Here is a 19,648-nt window from a genome sequence, read left to right as displayed (position 1 = left end):
AAAGAGTCGGTAATTGCTGAAGGGGAGGAAGAAGACACAAAGATTTTCGAAGAGAAGAAGATGACGCCCATTAGCTCTGCTGCTCTCACTCTGCATGTGCGGTCACTATTTCAAAAAGGGACAGAATTCTGGGGTAAGACTGTGCAGAGGGGATGCAGGGAGGGGGGCTAACGGAGAGGGGCCAGTGGGGACTTAACATTACGGGGGGTTTATTCTCCTTTAAGGTGGAAAAAATACCCTCTACTCCTTCAAATCTCTGCCCCATTTAATGCAGCTTAAAACCTTGTTTATTATCTCCAGGTCCTTCTCCATTTTGGATATACTATACCTAGTAGTCAGGCTGGGCCAAGCCAGCCGGGCGCCCAAGGCAACCCGGCCAGCCACTTTGCCCCCATTGGCTGCACGCTCTCGAGTGCGCATGTGAGCACGTCCGGTACTGCGCATGCATGCCCAATTTTGCAATTCTTGGAGGGGGGGGAGAGCACATACAGAGCTGCACTGGAGAGTGCCGGTGGGAGAGAAAGGGTCCAGACCAGGGGTAGGATAAAGAAGAGGTACTTGCTTGGTGCCTCCTCTTCGTTGCGCCCCCTAGGCATGTGCCTCTTCTGACTACCCCTAGTTCCGGCCCTGCTAGTAGTACACTACAGTTCCATTTAGGGTATAAGTGGTGCTTGACCTTATATTTATCAACATTAAATCTCATCTGCCACTTAGCCGCCCAGAGCATGCTGCAATGATTACACTTCCTGAATGGAATCAAGGTTGTGTCCCTCTTTTTATGTCTTAAATATTGGGAGGTATAAGTAAACACACTGCAGAGCGGCAACATTTTGCCTCAGAAACATCACTTAATGGCACAATGATGTACTGTAAGGCACCCAGCCTGTTTGTTTTTAAAGCAGAGCACTGACCCACAGTGGAAAGGACGCAGCTTTATTTAGTGTCAGGGGTCGGAGTTATATTTGACACATTACAAAAAGTCTGAGGGCGCATTTTCACTTAGTTCACATTTGCCTACAAAAACTAAAATATACAACATGAAAGGGGAGACATATTCAAATAATATCTTTATTTCTGTTTAATGATGTTTATAACTGGGAATCAGGAATGAAAGAAGTTTTATGGAGCCCCTAATTGATCACTTATATGAGTTTCCCTGTTCTTCCGGGCATAAGGCCAAGGCATTTTAGGAAGGAATGTGATATTTAGATTTGCTACCCCCCCCCCCCAGCTCATTCACTAACAAACAACTCTTCCCATTCATCCATCTCTATTTGTCTTTGAAAGCTCTCTGTGAAATTATATTTTTCCTGTTACACTGTCAGCCCCGCCTATACCTTACGTATCCTAACCAATCACATCTCTTGTTTCCTTTTTTAGCCATTCTGATTGGTTGTGCCACCGCTCTGTCAATTCTTCTCTTTCCCGCCAGCGCCTTCCAAACACCATCCAGCCAATAAGGCACGCCCGGCGTTTCCGCCGTGGCCAATGGCGCGCCGCCGCTGACGTTGTGGATGATTTCGCGGCAAAAAAGGAATTGGCGCGCAAATAGGCGAGCTGAGGGAGACCGGGGGATCAGCTGGGAGGCGAAAACAATAGCAAGTCTGGGTGCAGCAGGGACGAACCGACCACCGGTGAGGGTGGCTGCTGCTTGCACTTCCAGGACTTCCGTGACGCCGCCTGGCCAACCGGAATCAATGACTTTTTGTGTGTGCGTGTTTGTGTGTGTGTTTGTGTGGTACCTCAGGACTTGACTCAATAATAAGCCTTTTATAGGAGGCAACCACATCACACTGAGTTATCCCTGCAGCCCCCCTATCAGTACATGCCTTTCTGCACCTTTATGGACTTTACTAGCTTTTTCTACTTCTTTCTATTTAAGCCTTTGCTTTGGATTTGTTCAATCACTTCAGCCCCATATTTATGAGTATTTCATATTTCCTGCACTGCTTTCACCCCAGTGTGTCTCCTGTACTTAGATCAGATTGTTTTATTTTTTTGGAAGTCTTTTTTTTTGGGGTCCTTTAAATGCCCTGCGCTGCTTTATTTAATGCGGTGCATTTTCTTAGGAGCAATTTCAGTGGCCCCTTTAATTCAGTTCACTTGCATTCTAGCATGTTTTGTTCTGTGCACTTGTAATTAATGGCGTGTTTTTTTTTTTTTTTTTTGTTCTGACAAAAATAGTGAATTTTTGTTAAGTTTTTCCACTGCCCCTTTTGTACGCTGAATTTTGGGCTTCGAATTGCTGTCGGCGGATGCAAAGAGCTTAACGTATTGCGACAAGAAGATCCTAAATGACAAGACTTTGCAAACCTCCTCCTCCTCCACTAAGTTTGCTTATCAGAAGCCACCAACATTGTGATCATTTCTTTACAGGTGCAGCCTCTTCTCTGTGAATGACCAAGCACAAAGTCAGTTGGTTTTAAAGATCTTAGCAGTTTGGAAAACCATTTTTTCCTACTTTTGGAAACGGCGTTTATTTTGGGACTGGATCTGAATCTGGATCTTCCATGATGTTTTTTTGCAAACTCTTTCTTCACCTGCGTACCCACATTCATTTTCCCTGTGATCCAACCCAAGGGGGGTTGTTCAATTAAAGCTTAGGGCCCACTAGTGTTATCAGCTGTTATTCTTCTGTTATGGGAACTATTGATGTTAAGATGCATTTCATCATCTGACCATGTCCCAGGAGTTTGGGGTGACTTACAGCTGCAATGAAGGAGATTTGGGGGCTCTCTGGGAAGCTGGAACCTTCCAGGTGGCTGAACAGCAGATTGTTATTATATCCACCCCTGATGTCCCTGCTGAAGCTGCTGGAAACCCTGGTCTCAGTGAGGCAGAGTTGATGCTCTTTACCACCCCTCAGGGTCCTTCCACGTCGTATACTGCTCAGAGGCCCGCTCTTGGACGCCCACCGGTAACTCTTTATTTTATGTAAAAAAAAAAAATAATTAAAAATGACCTTGTGTGTGTAACTTTGTAAAATGAAGTGTTCTTTCCCCTTTGACCTGCTGCAGCAGCAGTTAAGTTGTAATTATGGGTTGTTCCTTTTTTTCTCTTGTATATTGTGTTTAAAGTGCTCCTCTCAGTTGCAGTAAATAAGGGTGTCATTCTAGAGCATTGCTGTAGAATTAGGCAACCTCACCAGTAAGCACAAATATGCATGCTATGTGTGCATACATATGTGTAACAGTGAGGTTTGCAGGTATGCACTGAAATAGATCTTGGCCTGAAAGAGAAAAATGTAGTATCTAAATGAGACATCCGTACACCTGCCTAGCCTTGTACATTCCTAACAATAAAGCAGCATTATCATGTAACTAAATGAAAAAACACATCCTTGATATGCACCAACTATAGTAATTGTACATTTGTTGGAATTGGTGCATTGCTTATTTTACGATATCGTGGTGAGAAGTGTGTCTTATTAGAGATGCACCAAATTCACATTTTTAGGATTCGGTAGAATACTGAATCAAATCCAAACCCTAATTTGCATATTTAAATTAGGTACACAAGGAGGAAAGAGAACTTCATGCACAGCTAGTGGTTAAAAAAAAAAAAAAGTTTGATTTCCTGGTGTGTGTGAAGACACGTGATTTTCCGGATTCAATTCGGCCAAATGCGAACCATGCTGAAAAAGGCAGAATCCCGAACCGAATCCTGGATTTGGTGCATCCCTAATGTTACAAGTATTGTTTGTAAATATGGTGTCTGCTAAATGGCAAAGTGCGAGTGTTTTTATAGAAAGGATTGTTCACCTTTTCACTTTTAGTATAGAGAGAGGTTCTTGAACTTATAATTGTTTTTTTTTTATTTTTTTATTTGTGGTTTCTGAATGATTTAGCTGTTTGCTCAGCAACTCCCCAGTTTGGAATGCCCACAATTCTCTTAATTGCTAGGGTCCAAATTACCCTAGCAGCCAAGTAGTGCTTTGAATGAGAGACAGGAATATGAATAGAAGAGTGCCTGAATAGAAACACAAGTTAAATGTAATAATTTGTATCCTAACAGAAAAATTGTTTTGGTTGGCTACTGGGGTTAGTGATCCCCATGTTTATGCTGGAAAAAGCAAATAAACTATTTAACAAAGGTTGCTACCATTGACCATTCTAAAATGAATGAATACTTTTTTTCTGAGCTGTTTTTTTTTTTTTTTTTTTTTAACCAGCAATCAGAAGGGAATTCCTTATTAATGGATTATTAAACGTTATCCCAACCAAAGGTGCGGTTGGGGGTGACGGTAGTTTTACTTTTAAAAATTGCCCGCCGCCAGCGCTAAAACACTTGCACCAGGAGCTCCCGGTACAAGTGCACTGGAAACAACCTCCCAGTGTGGGTGTCCTAGCGCTGGAGGGGGGCAGTTTAAAAGAAAAAAAACCAAAAACTACTCTTACCCCCAACTGGAGTGCCGGCTCTATTAGCCGGCACCTCTGTTTGGGGATAATTTTGCCCAACAGATGCCCTTTAAGGTATGCGTTATCCAGAAAACCCCAGTTCCCCAGCATTCTGGATAACCGGTCCCATACCTTTACTAAATCCTGCCATCTGTATTTTGCACTCATACTGTCGTTGCATGTTCATCAAGCTCCTACTGTATGTACGGCAGATGCAGGGTTTGTTTTGTTCACCTTTCAAAAGCTGTGCATCTTAGGAATTCTTTGATGCCGGTTGTAACATGCACAGAAAGAGTTAACAAACGAGCATCATTTTAGCCTATCCCAATCATTGGGTAAACCAGACAGATGGGTTGTTGGAATTTCCCTCCTACGCTCCTGACTTGGGAAACCAGTATGGGTTGGGGTGGGAAAATTTACTGAACAGCTGTTAAACCATAAGGGAGCAGTTTAAAGGAAAAGCCTCCACTAGGACCACTGTAATATGAACATGAGCATCAGTCATGTCAACCGTAAATGTCACTTTAAAGTCCACCATGATACACATGATGTTTCTACACCATCTGAAATGCTCCATATCCCTCTTTGCAACATGCCCCGAGCAGTCACAGGCAGTTTCCTTTGATCTGAAGGCTAGAGTGGACAGGTATTAAGCTTTTCTGTACTTGCTGAAACTTAAGCGTAGGGAAACCTTGTGTGCCTTAAAGGGCACCTGTTACCATAAAATATTCCTCACCAAAGTTGCTGGCTAATTGAGCTCTCTGTTCGAGTGACCATGTTGGGGCACACAAATGAGTCAGTCGCAACTTTCTCATTATGCGTAAGCCCACTGCACAACATGGCTACTTGCACCGGGAGATCATGATTTTTTTTCAAAAGAAACTACTGTTGCCCCCAACTGGAGTGTGAGCTCCATTAGCCGGCACCTTTGCTAGGGGAAAAATTTTAGGTCAACAGTTGCCCTTTAATGTTGACAATATTTCCCATTCCAGCAATTCGTTGCACGTTGTATTTTTCTCCAGAGATGCGATTTCAGTTTAGAGGCGAATCCATTTCCAACCCCAGCATATCAAACTTTAAACCTTAGCGGTAGAACTCCACAAGGGCTTTTTGTCAGATTGACGCCACGACGATAAGTCGGATGGAGTCGCACACGTCAAGATATAACTGGACTGAATGAAAAGTCGGAGGTAACAACTACACGGTCCAACTGATGAAGATGCTGCTTTTTGCGTCCACATCCGACAGTCGTGGCGGATGTAATGTAGTTTTCACCTGCGGCTTTTCATTCAGTCCAATTAGAATCTTGACTCCTGCGTCTCCATCCGACTTGTCACGTGCGTTTTGTCGCCATGCGGCGATCCGGCGAAAAGTGGAGTTGTACCCTAAAAGTAAAATGTGTTCCTGAACCTAAATTTTTGTGGTTATAAGTTATTTGCCTTGCTTATAAAAGTTATTTTGTGATGGTACACCGTTCAAGGGATACCCCATTTTTCAGCATTGTAATGAATCGGGCTTGTGCTGAACATACTTAAATGTTTTAATAATGAAAGATCTGCTCTCTATATAACCCCCCCCCCCTTTCGCTTGCTGCAGCCTGTTATCTTTTTAGATAAAGAGCAGCTGGTTGTTAAGAGGCTTCTCAGTGGACTGCTGGTCTTTTTGACTTTGCTCTTTGGGATCTGGAAGTATAATTTGGCATGCGTTTCATTTTTACATTTTGCTCTGTTTAGAACGAGTTCAAAAACTGTAGATATTTCCTTAAATTAAAAGAATAGGCAAAAGGTGTGTTCAGTACAAGCCATATTTACTGAACCAGTGTGCTGCCCCTTTAAGTGCTGTAAACAGACAATATACTAACATGATGAATAAGGTTTATTTTTTTTTTCCTTCATATTTGAGGTAGGATGGACTTGCCATGACGGTAGCCTAAATCTAAATATAGTAGTTAGGTCTATTATCTGCACTCTCCTTTTAAAAAGGCTACAGACACCCAATTAGGGACCTAAAGGGCTTCCGTTGTACTTTTATGAGAATAAGTATAGGAATCACTTAACGCCAAAAAAGAGTGACAAGTACTGTTGCCCTGCACTGGTAAAACTGGTGTTTGCTACTATTATAGTTTATATAAACAAGGCAGCCATTCATGCACAGGATACACAATGGATCACAGAAATGTTTTGAAGACTCCCATTGTATACTATAGAGCTTATCTGTTGAGTATTCTGTGCTTTTTCTCCTTTTTAAGCTTTGAATGGCTGCCCCCATGGCTACACAGCAGCTTGTTTATATAAACAATTGTAGATTTTCTGCCGCAAACACACCAGTTGTAAGAGTGTGAATAATTCTCCTTTTTAACAGAAACTCTTTCTGTTGAGTTTATAATAACAAAGATGGGGAAGAAGGCGTGTGTTTGGGGGGGGGGTATACAGCCATTGTCGAGACCAGTCATCATCATCATACAGTAAAGTGATCACATCATGTTGAAATAAATGTAATTATCATGGTAACATTAAGAAAGTGGGTTTCCAGTCAACCCCCAACAATTCTCCATTTTAAATTAAAAGCGAAACCCAAACATTTTTTTTATTGAAACATCCATACCTCTTCTAAATGTATTAAAAAAATCTCCGCTGTCAATCATATTGCCTGGTAGTCTTACATGGTAACATGGTTTTTCTTTTCAGGTGAAGAGGAAGTTAGATTTGGAAACTGTATCCAGATATAGTCAAGATGGACTACAGACTCCCCGTGGGAAGGGCAAAAGACCTCTGAAAGGTCAGTTTAAATGTGTAATATGCATAGCAAATGCTGTGTAGGTGAAGTACTCCCACTCCTGTTTTATCGGCTGATAATCGTGCTTTAACATATTCCACACATAATAATTTTTAGTTCATTGTATGACCAAATTTCAGCTTATGACTAGTTCTGTGTATATTTTACCTGAATTGTTATATTAATACATTTATTTATTTTTCTTACCTCGTGTTTGTAGCCGTGAAATCCCCAGGCGAGCGGTCTCGGTATGATACATCCCTGCATCTTACAACCAAACGTTTTCTGGAACTGCTAAGCCAGTCTCCAGATGGAGTAGTGGATCTGAACTGGGCTGCTCAGGTGCTGAATGTGCAGAAAAGGAGAATATACGACATAACCAATGTATTAGAAGGAATCAACTTAATCGCTAAAAAATCCAAAAACCACATACAATGGCTGTGAGTGTCTGCTTCCTTTTCCACATACTCTTTCTCTGATGTATATTACATGTTTTTAGTCTTCTTTCTCTCCTTCTTATCACTGTTACAACTAGTCCTATATAGTACAAAGACCTGAATTGATAATGACATTGCTTCGCTCAGATTATAACTGATGACATCACCAAGCACCGTTTATAAAGATATAATTTACAGGATATTCATGGCTCTTGTGTATTAAAATGTATATAATTTTTTTTTAAAAAAATGCCCTCGCAAGCTATAGGCCACTCGCTCCAGGAGGAAGCTCCCAGTACAGGTGGCCATATTTAGTGGCGTGCATAAGGAGCCCTTCTTCCAGGGAGCTTGTTACATTTTAATAGTTAGCTGTCAAACAAAACATGTATCTTGTATTTGTATTGTTGTTTTTTTTTTTTTTTTTTGCTTTCTTAAAGTTTGATTTGTTTCAGAGGGTATACATCATCTGTGGAATTCAGCAGCAGATACCAGAGTGTGTCGAAGGAGTGCCAGAATTTAGAGGACCAAGAGAAGCAGTTAGATGAACTTATTCACATGTGCAACACTCAGTTGAAATTGTTTAAAGAAGATGAGAGTCATGAATATCCTTTTAGTTTTTGTCTAAGTATTGTATTTGTGACTTTTCAAGAAGCTACTTTAAAGGAAAATTATATAGACTCATTTTCATCCCCAAAATAGATCTGTGAATATGAAGTTATGCTTTTATGCATGGCAATTTACTCTTCTGTATAGTCATGTGTATCAGAGACTGAGTATAGGAAATCTTTAGGATGACGAGGCATGGACCTCAAAAAGCATTAGTGATTTTAATGTAGCGCTAGTTTGTGTCTGCAGAGTGTACAAGAATGTTTGCAAAAGATCCCTCTTGCTTTTTCTCCTCGCTCAGAGTGTTGACATCCTCCTAAGTTCACTTCAGGCTTTATATCCTAGGAAACATATCAGGGTAGCTGAGGAAGGGCAGTTCTTAAATATCTTCTAAAAATGTTTCCACTCACTCGAGTGGCTTTTTCAGTTCAGCTGAGTGTTAGAGAATACCCAGGCATTTAAACCTGAATTGTTGTCCTCTACAGAGGAGGGGGCTTGCGACAGCAATGTACAATGCTGCTTTGACATTGTTACCTGCAGTTTCACAATTCATATTTCCAATAATGTATGTACCCTACAACATAACATTTCAGATTTACAGAACAATGGGGTATGTGAATGGAAGCAAGGGGTAGCTGTGACCTGGTGTGCCTGCGGACATTCTGTAATGCAAATTCTGTGTTGTTCCCTACCTCTGTTGAACTGAACTGAAGAAGCCACTCCGATAAGTGGTAAAATGTTTTCAAGTATACTTAGAACCTTAGACTTGTTTCGAGTAGGTAATCTACCCTTGATATATAGTTTGGTTACAGCTCCCTGAACATTTCCCACAGTCACCCACGGACAGCATTAACCAATAGGTTAAACTCCCCTGCAGGCTAGCAGACAGGACTTCTGCCAATAGGTTTTAAGGTTTTGCTTTCCCTTCTGCCCCCTTTTTTGTCCATGCCAAGGGTAAGATTGCAGCCTTTAGAAACCTTTTGGGCTGCCATCATGGAAGATTCCATCCAGGACATTCATCTGTTTATTAAGGATTTATATTAAGCTCTCCAGGGCTTCTCTGAAGGAGGGATTGATTCGGATGCGAGGAAGTTTAACAAGAAATATCCCTTTGATGAACACAATTCTTCCCTGAAGGTGGATGTGCCAGTGGTGAGGCTTGCTGAGAGATCTACCTTACTGGTAGATGATGCGGCTGTGCTCAGCCAATGCAAAAGAAAAATAATTTCGATTTAGGAACGTCTGGTGCAGCGGTGGCTGCTTGTAAACCAGCCCTAAATGTATGATCTGAATTTAGTAATGCAATTTCTTGAGGCTGTTGAAACTGTAGGCAGACTGTAAATTGGTCAGATATCATTTTGGAATCCTCATTGGTTATGCAAAAAAATTTTTTCGGTAAAATCTATGGCTCTGTTAAGGTGGCCATACATGGGCCGATAAAAGCTGCTTATTGGCCCGTGTATGGGGCCCCCCGACGGGCTTCCCCAATCGAGATCTGGCCGAAAGTCGGACAGATCTCGATCGGATGGGACTAAAAATCCCGTCGGATCGCGGCTGCATCTGTTCGTTGATGCGGTCCCGAGATCCGATCGCCCGTAAAGCCACCGTTAGGATCCGATCGTTGGGCCCGATATTGCCCACCTCAAGGTGGGTATATTGGGGAGAGATACGCTTGTTTGGCGACGTCGCCAAACGAGCGGATGTCTCCGTGTATGGCCACCTTTAGTAGTAGCCAGATTAGCTCTTTGGCTTTGAACCTTTTATACTGCAATGAAATGTAAATTTTAAATTTTAAGGGAAATGTTTTCATTTAAAAGGTGGCAGAAGTGGTGTACTTATGCAAGAGAAGACAAAAAATCCACTATGACTCTAAGCCTATAATAAACATAAAGAGAGATCTGAGAGCTGGTACAATCCAGGCAAAGCGTATTCTAAACAGTACACCTGGAGATCTTATTGTCAAAGGGACAAGACTGCTTCAAGAAGGTCAGATGTTATTTCTACAGGACCTTTGACTTCCTCACATCAATGAGAATGTTCAAGCCCAGAACATGGTAGCGGCAGATTTTCTGAATTTTCCCAGGTCTGGGCCAGGTTCATTTAAGTACTCAATACAGTGGAAACCGTTTTTCTCCTAGAACTGCATTCAGTTCCCAAAAAAGATTACTCCGTCCATTCTACTTTCAAAGTTTCAGAGTCATGCAGAAAAGTAGACCAGGTGTATATGGCCCAGCTTTTTTTCTTCAAGGGCAATAGAATAGCCCCCAAGAAAAGTTCAATGGTTTATATTCAAGAATAAAGAAGACTAAACGTTTTTGGAGGCAAAGAAATTCGAAATGGAGTCCTGATCTGATGGATGGCTATTTACATGTGCAAATTGCAGTAGAACACAAAGTTTCTGAGCTTCTCACTAGGTGACTTACACGTGCAGTTCAGGTGTCTTTCTTTCAGTCTCCTTGTCTCCAACAGAGGCTTTGCAAAGTTGTTTTTGACTCTTTTATTGCAGAACAGGAAGGAGGGTATAGCAGTTTATCATTCCCTTAACAACATTTTAATCATGGCAAGTTCCAAAACAGAGTGGAAGTCCATACCTTCAAGCTCCAGGGGTTTTAAGCCCCTGGATGGATAATAAAGTAAAATAACAACATTATTACAATAGTCCCTCCAGGTTCTTTAAGCACGCTTCCAGACAAGTCCAAATCTAGTCAGTCTCGCTTTAGCCAGGAATTGAAAGTTGAAAGAGGGAGTTCAAGAGACGAAGCTCTGTGTGATATGGGCAAGACGGCACTTGGGGTTTCTACAGTTCTTTTTTTCTGAAAAATATGAAACTGCGTGTGAAGTTACATGATGGAAGCAAGTGTTGTCCACTCTATTTTTAAACCACAACCACTTTAACACAAGCCCTTTTCGTACCATATTGATGGCGGTAGCACTCCAAAACAGCCCCAAATGGTTGGTGCTTACCGCAGGGATATGACCCATGACTTGTATATTAAACCATGTGCCCCCTCCTCCCCTGCGGATACTACCTCAACCCCCAGCGCAAGACGATGAAACACCTTAAGGACCCTGCTAACAACTTTTTCTAAATGCTAACAACCCTCCACTAGGCTATCCTCCATAAGTCAGTGTAGGGCAAGCAGAGTATGACACAGATACAGGTAATGTAGAGCAGGGCAGGCAGAGAAGAACAGGAGAACGGAAAACCTTGTCAGGACCACTCTAAGATGTACAGTACTGTCTGAGGTTTGAATAGGTGAACAATGCAGGGGTTTACAGGTGTGAATAATTCCACTTAATCTGTGTAGTGCCCTAAAGGATACAGAATGACTGGTGTTAACTACAGATGCTTCAGGTGTAGGCTTGGGGCCCATTTATGAGAGAAGGCAGCTGGAGCACAGAAATATTCTGGAATAAAAGGCAGCGAGAGAGTAAATGTCATAACAGAGAGCACAATGGCAGTTTCTTAAAGAAATTTATCAGTATACCATTATATCAGTAGTCAGTAAGTTGGTTCTACCTAATGGTGGTCCACCTTCATGGGAAGGAAAACCTAAAAGCAGTCTGGTAATGGTGGACTTGGCTGAATGTTTTTTTTTTTTCCTCTGGAGAGTGCTCAAGAGACAGAGCAGATGCAATCCCACTGATGCACCCCATAATGGCCATGGTTTCTTCTGCTTTTCAGAGTAAAGAAGCCACTTTTAAATTTAAATGCTCAGTGCAGATTCAGAATCACAAACATCTTCCTTTGATGGCCTGGAGATGTAAGAGATCATATCTAAAGGATCTAAATTTGGGAGAGTAAGTTGCTAAGATCCATATGTTTGTTTTATCCAAAGATGAAAATACTCTAAATCCTTAAACTGTTCTGGTAGAGTTTCAGTTTAGTACATTAAAAGGCCAGATATTGTCAACCTCAACTTTGACTGGGAGAAGCTGAGCAACAGAGACATTGGTAAAAGTTTTTTTTTTTTTTTTGGTGCTGAGGTCTTCCTTCAATTTAATTCTTAACATAAACCCAAAATTTCATATGGATCTGGAAGTTGTTGCACCTTGTACACTTTACAAGTACATTAGAGGACATTATAGAAAGATGAACGGGGATATTTTTCTCCAAAGAAAACAAGCACTAGAGAGGCTGGCTTTTTAGACAAGAGGAGCAGAACTTTCAGTTGAAGTAGCGCACCTGAGGGCAGTGAGATTGTGCCGGAGGTGATGGCATATTCTGTTGGTGGCTTTGATCATTTCTTGAACAAGCAATATATGTAAGTGTATAGATGTGCACTGGGGTTCATTTGGAAGGTTTGAACTTGATGGGCACAGTGCTTTGCATCTATTGTCTCATTTTTCTTGTAATAATTATGAAGACGTATGCATGTACAAAACATTGCTTGCCTTAACAAGCAGCATTCTTTGTATACTAGTGTACTAGTACCTTTTTTTTTGTATATGGTAAATTTTGGGGTAGTTGTGCTGTTGTAATTAAGCAATTCTAGTCTATGTGATTTGAAGTGATTCCTTTGTTTATCCTTGACACCCACTTATTCACTTATGGATATGTAACTTGTCAGGACCTTCGGAGCATTGCAGATCCATCTGAACGCATGCTTATGGTGGTGAGGTATCCTCCAGAGACAGATATGTGTATTTCAGATCCTTCTGAGGTAAGACGTTCCGTTCCTGGATGTAAGGCCGAGTAGGAAGTGATCATATAAAAGGTCATTCTTACTTTAGACCGACTTACTCGTATGCATTCACATAATAGATCCTTTACCTTTGCTGGCAGTTTTTGGTTTTCTGTATGCAACCAATTAAGAGGCCTACTTGCAGACCAAATAATCAAACATGTTGTGATAAAACCAAAATTGCATCTCTAAGTAACACTTTTACAAGTAGCATATAGTGCATCATCTATTGAAATCATTACTTTTATTAAATTCTTAAGACTGAAGAGAAAAAAGTTGCAAAGAGTAAGCTTCAGGTGACTTTGAAAGACTAAAGTGACACGTGGTTTTTACCACCGGCGATTCACTTTTTTGCTGGTGGAAAAGTATTTACAGGAGATTAGTCACCTGCAGAAGAGGAGATTTGTTACAGCTGATTAACAATAAAAATACATTGCAAGCTTTTGGAGCACCAAGGCCCCTTCGTCAGGCAAAGGGCCTTGGTTCTACAAAAGCTTGCAAAGTATTTTTGTTAGCCAATATAGGTATCACTTCCACAATACTTTTTGTATGTGTTTGTTTTTATTTGTTACTGAATGAAAGGGAAACCTTGAGTTAAATGATTTATTCAGAGTAGTGGATGGACTCGGATCATACGCTGAATAAATTGCTGCAGGGATATTGTTTTATTAATTTACTGTGCTGAAGGCCAGTTAGGAGTGCCAGGCACTTGCCCAATTCTGTTATTCACTGGGTAGTAAACACAATGGAATGTGAAATACTAGATATCGAGGTACAGATTTTTAACAAACCTTGAAAACAATACTAATGCTAAAATTAAGATTTCCAGTTAAATTGTTGTATTCTGTTTGTATCAATATATTTGCTTGTTTACAGGCTTATCAGATGTCTCTAAAAAGCACACAGGGACCTATTGATGTATTTCTCTGTCCAGATGACAGTTCTGGTGTGTGCAGCCCAGTCACAAGTCCCACAAAAACTAGCCAAGCAGAACCCTCGTCCATTATCGAAGCAGGGCCCTTGCCTATCCAACCGAAAGAGGAATTGCCTGCTTCTGTCCCTATGCTGGACATGGGGCTTGGGCTGCTGTCTGACATGCAAGGTGAGTGATGCATTATGCACCTAATCATATGTTGAAGCATCCCTAGAGATTATATTTGTGCCTTTTGTGAATTTACAGTCAGATTGCCAACATTTATGACACACACTAACTAGGGATCTAGGGATGGTTTTGTCTTTATTGATAATCTAATTGGTAAATGTGTGGCTGCGCTGACTGCTTGAGGAGAATAAGTGCTATATTGCATGACAAATATATGCAGTGTCTTTGCAAGATGTAACCACAAACTGGAGTATATCACAGTACAAGTGTTCACCTGATACCTGAAATAAGGATGGGCTACGAAATGGCCAAGAGGAAAGTATTGACATTTCAGCACAACTAGTAACACAGCTTCCTGAAACAGAATGTTTATATGATCCATTCACACAAACTGCGGTCATGTCCCAACTGGTTAAGAATCTTATATATACCAAATGTGAAGCTGTAGTGGAGTATTTTCTGCTTTGTACAGGTGAAACGGTGCATGCTTCTCATAACTCCCTTCAGGGGGGTTGAAAGAAGCTACTTGCAAGGCTCTAATCATTAGCACTTGTTGTTATTGGTCTTCTTGTAGATTTAATATTTTTTAATTCAATGTATTATACCATCATGCTACTTAGGTCATGTATGGGTTTTTTGTTTGTATGTGCAGAAATAGGTAGAGGTTTGAAATCATTCGCATACACATTGGCTTGCAGTTTGTATTTGATACCCAATTGCACATGAACACGTCAAAGGATTACTGCTCTAGAAAGGCATGCTCTACACAAAGAAAAGTTTCCATACAAATGTCTAAGTACTCTATAAAACATATCTGCCTGTTCTTGCTGCTTGGTTAGTCTAATCGTATAAGAATCTTCTTTCCAATCTTCCGACCTGCAACCAACCGGAATAATATAAAAGTAGTAAACGGAACAAATCGCACAATGCTCGTGCCATTAATTGACATACAGCAATCGTACGAAAGTTATGTCCGACAAATAGTAGTGACAGACACCCATTGATATTGTCAGTTCATGCAGAGATATAGTTAGGCGTTCTAAATCTTTTAACCTGTCTGATCGACTGAACGACTGATCGCCATGGCACAATTAAAGTAGTGAAGTCTAAACTAGAATAAGGCTAGAAATGCTGTATTTTGTATACTAAACATAAACATGAACTTACTGCACCGCAAGCCTAATCAAACAAATGATTTATGCTTTCAAAGTTGGCCACAGGGGGTCACCATCTTGTAACTTTGTTAAACATCTTTGCAAGACCAAGACTGTGCCCATGCTCAGTGTGGTCAAATAATATCTGCCAGAAGCCAATACAGCAGGACTGATTAATAATCAGAATAGGCCGGCTGAACTGGGTCCTGTGTTGTCATGTAATCGAATGTGGATTTTATAGTTTTTGTATCGTTTAATACAAACTTTCTCCAACTCTACAGAACCATTGGCTGCAGCAAAATAATCCTCCAAATAGAATCCCAGTTTATCTGTTTAAATCTGCCTCCATGATCTTTGTCCCTGCAGCTGGAGTTGGAATCAGTAAAAGGGGATTTAAAGGCAAAAATAAAATCCAATACAAATCTCTACACAGTCACCAACTGCTCTACAGGGAAACAAATAAAGCTGCTTAAGTTCTGCATGCCTGGGAAGTAAGGCAGGGCTCCCCCTGCTGTTCATAAGTATGATTGTTTCCCTGCAGAGCATTTAGGGACCGTCTGACAATTCCTATCCACAGCAGTAAATAAAGGGTGAATTTCACTGCATACAGTCAGGTTTCTTATAAAAACGTTACACATTTTTTAATTAAAGTATATTGGAGATATAGAGGTTTCTTTAAAGAAAGTAAAAATGGGATTTAATTTTTTTGCCTTTACAGGCCTTTTAAATGTCAGGACAATCCACACACTATGTGTCTATGGCCAGCTTAAGTCAGTAGCTTATTGGGCACTGTATGGAGCCCTCCGACGGGCTTCCCCTGATCAATATCTGACTGAAAATCAGGCAGATTATGATCAGCCAGGTTTAAAAATCCCATTGGATCGAGGACGTGGTCCTCTGTCTGACCGCCTGTATTTTTTGCGTTGTGATCAGATTGTTGAGCCCTAGGGCCCACCTCAAGCGATTCTCTGCAGGTGTGGCGCCTTAACCATAGCTTCCGAGTGCAAAGTTTAGATTGTATATTAACCTGATCATTGAATGAGATATTAGCCTTGCTGCTCTTGTCCGTTTCAACACCCATTGTCTGCTGGAGGGAAGGAAGTTGGATTGACATATTTTTTTTGTGTTTTCTCGAATATATTCAGCTGCAAATTTTGGCATTTTTAAAGATTATGTAGTGTTTGTATGGTATGGGACCTATTATCCAGAATGCTCAGGACCTGGGATTTTCCGGATAATGGATCTTGCAGTAATTTGGAACTTCATACCTAAAGTCTACCTTCATGTAAACATTAAATAAGCCGAATAGGCTGGTGTTGCTTACAATAAGGATTAATTATATCTTAGTTTGGATCAACTACATGGTACTGTAATATTATTATTATTATTATTATTATTATTATTATTATTATTATTATGAAAAAGGAAATCATTTAAAAAAATTTGGATTATTTGGATAAAATTGAGTTTATGGGAGATGGCCTTTCTGTAATTCTGAGCTTTCTGGATAACGGATCCTATACCTGTACTATAACCCCCTCTTTGAGGTAATCTAAACAATGTTTTTCAACCACACTTGACACAATTGTTGCTGGAGTATAAATTCCAGCCTGCTTTAACATTGTCAAGGGTTAAAGTGCATTGGGAGCTGTAGTACAATAACATCACAGTTGTATTGTTAAAACGGCTTCCTAGGGCCAGCAGCCATTTACAATTCAAAATTATCTTCCAATGAGAAAATTTTACTTGCTTATATTCTTTGCCCCTGCAATTGGAGTCAGAAGCTTTATGCACATTGTGTTTTTTAAGCAGCAATATTATACAATAATCTGAGTGTATGTAACATAACAGCAAGGTGAGTGGTTGTTTTGGTAAGCAGCATTGGTGAATTTTTAAGATTTTGTTTAGAGCAGAGACACATGCTCAGATTCGGGGAGATTAGTCGCCCCGCGACAAATCTCCTCTTCGGGGCAACTAATCTCCCCGAACTGTCTCCTGCCTGCTAGAATGTAAATTGCCGGGAGATAGCACTCTGAGTGCTTCATTTTCCGAAGTCGCCCCGAAAGGAGGCAGTTCAGGGAGATCTAATCTGAGCATGTGCCCTGATCCTTAGGGCAGAGACCTACGCTCCGATTCGGGGAGATTAGTCGCCCAGCGACAAATCTCTTCTTCAGGGCGACTAATCTCTTGAGTGTGTGTCTCGGCCCTAAGGGTCAGGGCACACGCTCAGATTTCGGGACAAATCTCCTCTTCTGGGCGACTAATCTTCCCGAACTGCCTCCCGCCGGCTACAATGTAGATCGCCGGCGGGATGGCACTCTGAGCGCTTCATTTTGCGAATGCGGCGGGAAGCATTTCGGGGAGATTATTCGGCCCGAAGAAGAGGAGATTTGTCACGGGGTAACATCCCCATATCTGAGCATGTGCCCTGACCCTTAGAGCAGAGACGTATGCTCAGATTTGGGGAGATTAGTCACCCAGCGACAAATCTCCTCTTCTTCACGGCAACTAAACTCCTGAGCGTATGTCTCTGCCCTAAAGCAGGAAGCTATTGGTTTCCTTGAACTGAACAAAGGGATTGATAAAAATAGATAGTGGCCTGAGCCAAAGTCTGTGCATGGCTTACTGTTTGTGTTCTAGCCCTCCACTAATTTGTCTGTATATAACCTTATTGTCATGTTTTCTAGAGCCGTTCCTGCCACCTGAGACTGAAATACCTCTTGATTATACTTTGAATTGTCTCCCACTTTCTCCCTCTGACCTCCTGCATCACCGGGATTTTATGCCAGACCTTCTCCCTAATGAGTTCATCAGCCTGTCGCCTACTTCGTCACAGGAGTACAGCTTTGGATTGCAAACCTGCGAAGGTGCAGCTGAACTTTTCAACTTTGACTGTGACTTTAGTGGCCTCGCAGCTCTGGATTTGTAAATGGCGCCAGAATGGGATGCGTTTTTTTGGGGTGTGTGCACACGCAGCACAACCCCTCTTATCAAAATCAGTAATTGCTGCTCCTGATGCCTGGCTCTATAGATGTGGTCCACATTCCTTTGAACAATTTTTGTTTGTAATGCAAGAAAATCAGTTGCAAAGATGATGCATTTGTATTACTAATCAAGCACTATATATAAATTATAAGCCTCTCGTTACAGCAGAAGATTAAGACACAGAGAGAGAGAGGTTATAGTCTGGTTTTAGCACTTACATTTGCCCATATGTTGTGTGTGTGGGTAAAATGACTCATAATTTTGTTTATTTGTTGGCTTTATGGGCTATCCATTTGGGGTGGGCAGAGGAGAAAATGGAACTTTAATAATGAACCTGCAAGCAGACAAACAGCTTGCTGATGGCCTAACCGCTGGATTGTAGTGTGTTGGCAAGCAATAGCTTTCTGCACAGACAACCTTCTTGTCATCTTTTCCTAAGATAAATTGCTTTCTGAATGAAGAGCTTCATGCCACCTCTTATTTCTAATCCCTCCTAATGGCTTTTCCTGTGCATTATTGTAGAGGAAGCAGTTTCCATTGTCATGTGTTTGTTTTAATTTATTAAATCCCAACAGCATTGTTGTCCCTTCCTTTAACCTATGAACGATCGGTGCAAACAGCTTGCTGGTGTGATACATCGTTTTATAGAATCCATATTTTTCCCATGCTGTTGTTTATATCGGCCAGTTACATTGCAGTTATGTACATCACAGAAAATTCACCAGGGTGCAGCTTTTTGATTTGGGGTGTCTGGCAAAAAAAAAAAAAAAGGTTTATGGGGGACTTTTTCTGAAAGTTAGTTTGTGTACATTTTTACGTAAAAACTGCACTCAAAAGTAGTATTTATAAGTGAGTTTATATTTGTGAGGTCACCTTATATGGTAAAGAGGACAATTTTTTTTTTCTCCGCCTTTATTTCTGTGTGAAGAACGAACAGGATCAGTGTGTTTGATTGAGCTAGCTTAATTTATCAATAAATATATTTTCACTGCCAATAAAAAAAAAAACTTTTTTGCAGCAAAAAGGGTTTAAAGCAAATGATCTTAAAAATCATGTTATTAATTGTTCTTGTGTCACTGCATGCTGTAACAATTTAATTTAGAAAGCAAGAAATAAAATAAAACAAGACTACATCCCTCCAAGTTATCGAGAGCCCCTTCTCACTCGATGCATCTGTTCGTGTGGACATCTTATTTTCCAGACTAGTTTTCTTGTCGCAGAAAAACTTTTTTTTAAAAAAAATAAAAAAAATAAAAAATGCAGCAGTTAATAGTGCTGAGCCAGCAGAATTCTGCACTGAAATCTGATTTTCAGTTGGGGCTAGACGTACTGTCAGTTTCCCTGGAGCCCTCTGGTCATGTGACTTGTGCTCTGATAAACTGCAGTCACTCTTTACTGCAGTGATCCCCCAACCAGTAGCTCGTGAGCAACATCTTGCTCTCCAACCCTTTGGATGTTTCTCTCGGTGGCCTCAAAGTAGGCCATTATTTTTGAATTTTGGGCTTGG

General features: G+C 40.9%; 1 protein-coding gene across 3 annotated transcripts; it reads left to right on the top strand.

The window, feature by feature from the left end:
* The first annotated feature begins 1,486 nt into the window (after positions 1–1,486).
* e2f1.L (E2F transcription factor 1 L homeolog) lies at positions 1,487–19,283 on the top strand. Of its 3 annotated transcripts, none has more exons than XM_018233872.2 (8): positions 1,487–1,634; positions 2,377–2,917; positions 7,085–7,175; positions 7,393–7,612; positions 8,062–8,211; positions 12,765–12,879; positions 13,777–14,002; positions 17,844–19,283. In XM_018233872.2, the coding sequence occupies exons 2-8, from the start codon at positions 2,681–2,683 to the stop codon at positions 18,083–18,085; spliced, it is 1,281 nt and encodes a 426-aa protein (XP_018089361.1). In that variant the 5' UTR covers positions 1,487–1,634; positions 2,377–2,680; the 3' UTR covers positions 18,086–19,283. The 3 variants fall into 3 exon arrangements, with proteins under 3 accessions (XP_018089361.1, XP_018089360.1, NP_001090608.1); XM_018233871.2 differs by having other exon boundaries at positions 1,505–1,634; positions 2,185–2,917; NM_001097139.1 differs by lacking the exon at positions 1,487–1,634 and having other exon boundaries at positions 2,492–2,917; positions 17,844–18,718.
* Positions 19,284–19,648: the final 365 nt, after the last annotated feature.

The sequence above is a fragment of the Xenopus laevis genome, chromosome 9_10L (genome assembly GCF_017654675.1).
Source record: "Xenopus laevis strain J_2021 chromosome 9_10L, Xenopus_laevis_v10.1, whole genome shotgun sequence".
NCBI classification, from domain to species: domain Eukaryota; kingdom Metazoa; phylum Chordata; class Amphibia; order Anura; family Pipidae; genus Xenopus; species Xenopus laevis.
This window is presented reverse-complemented; position numbering and strand designations above follow the sequence as displayed.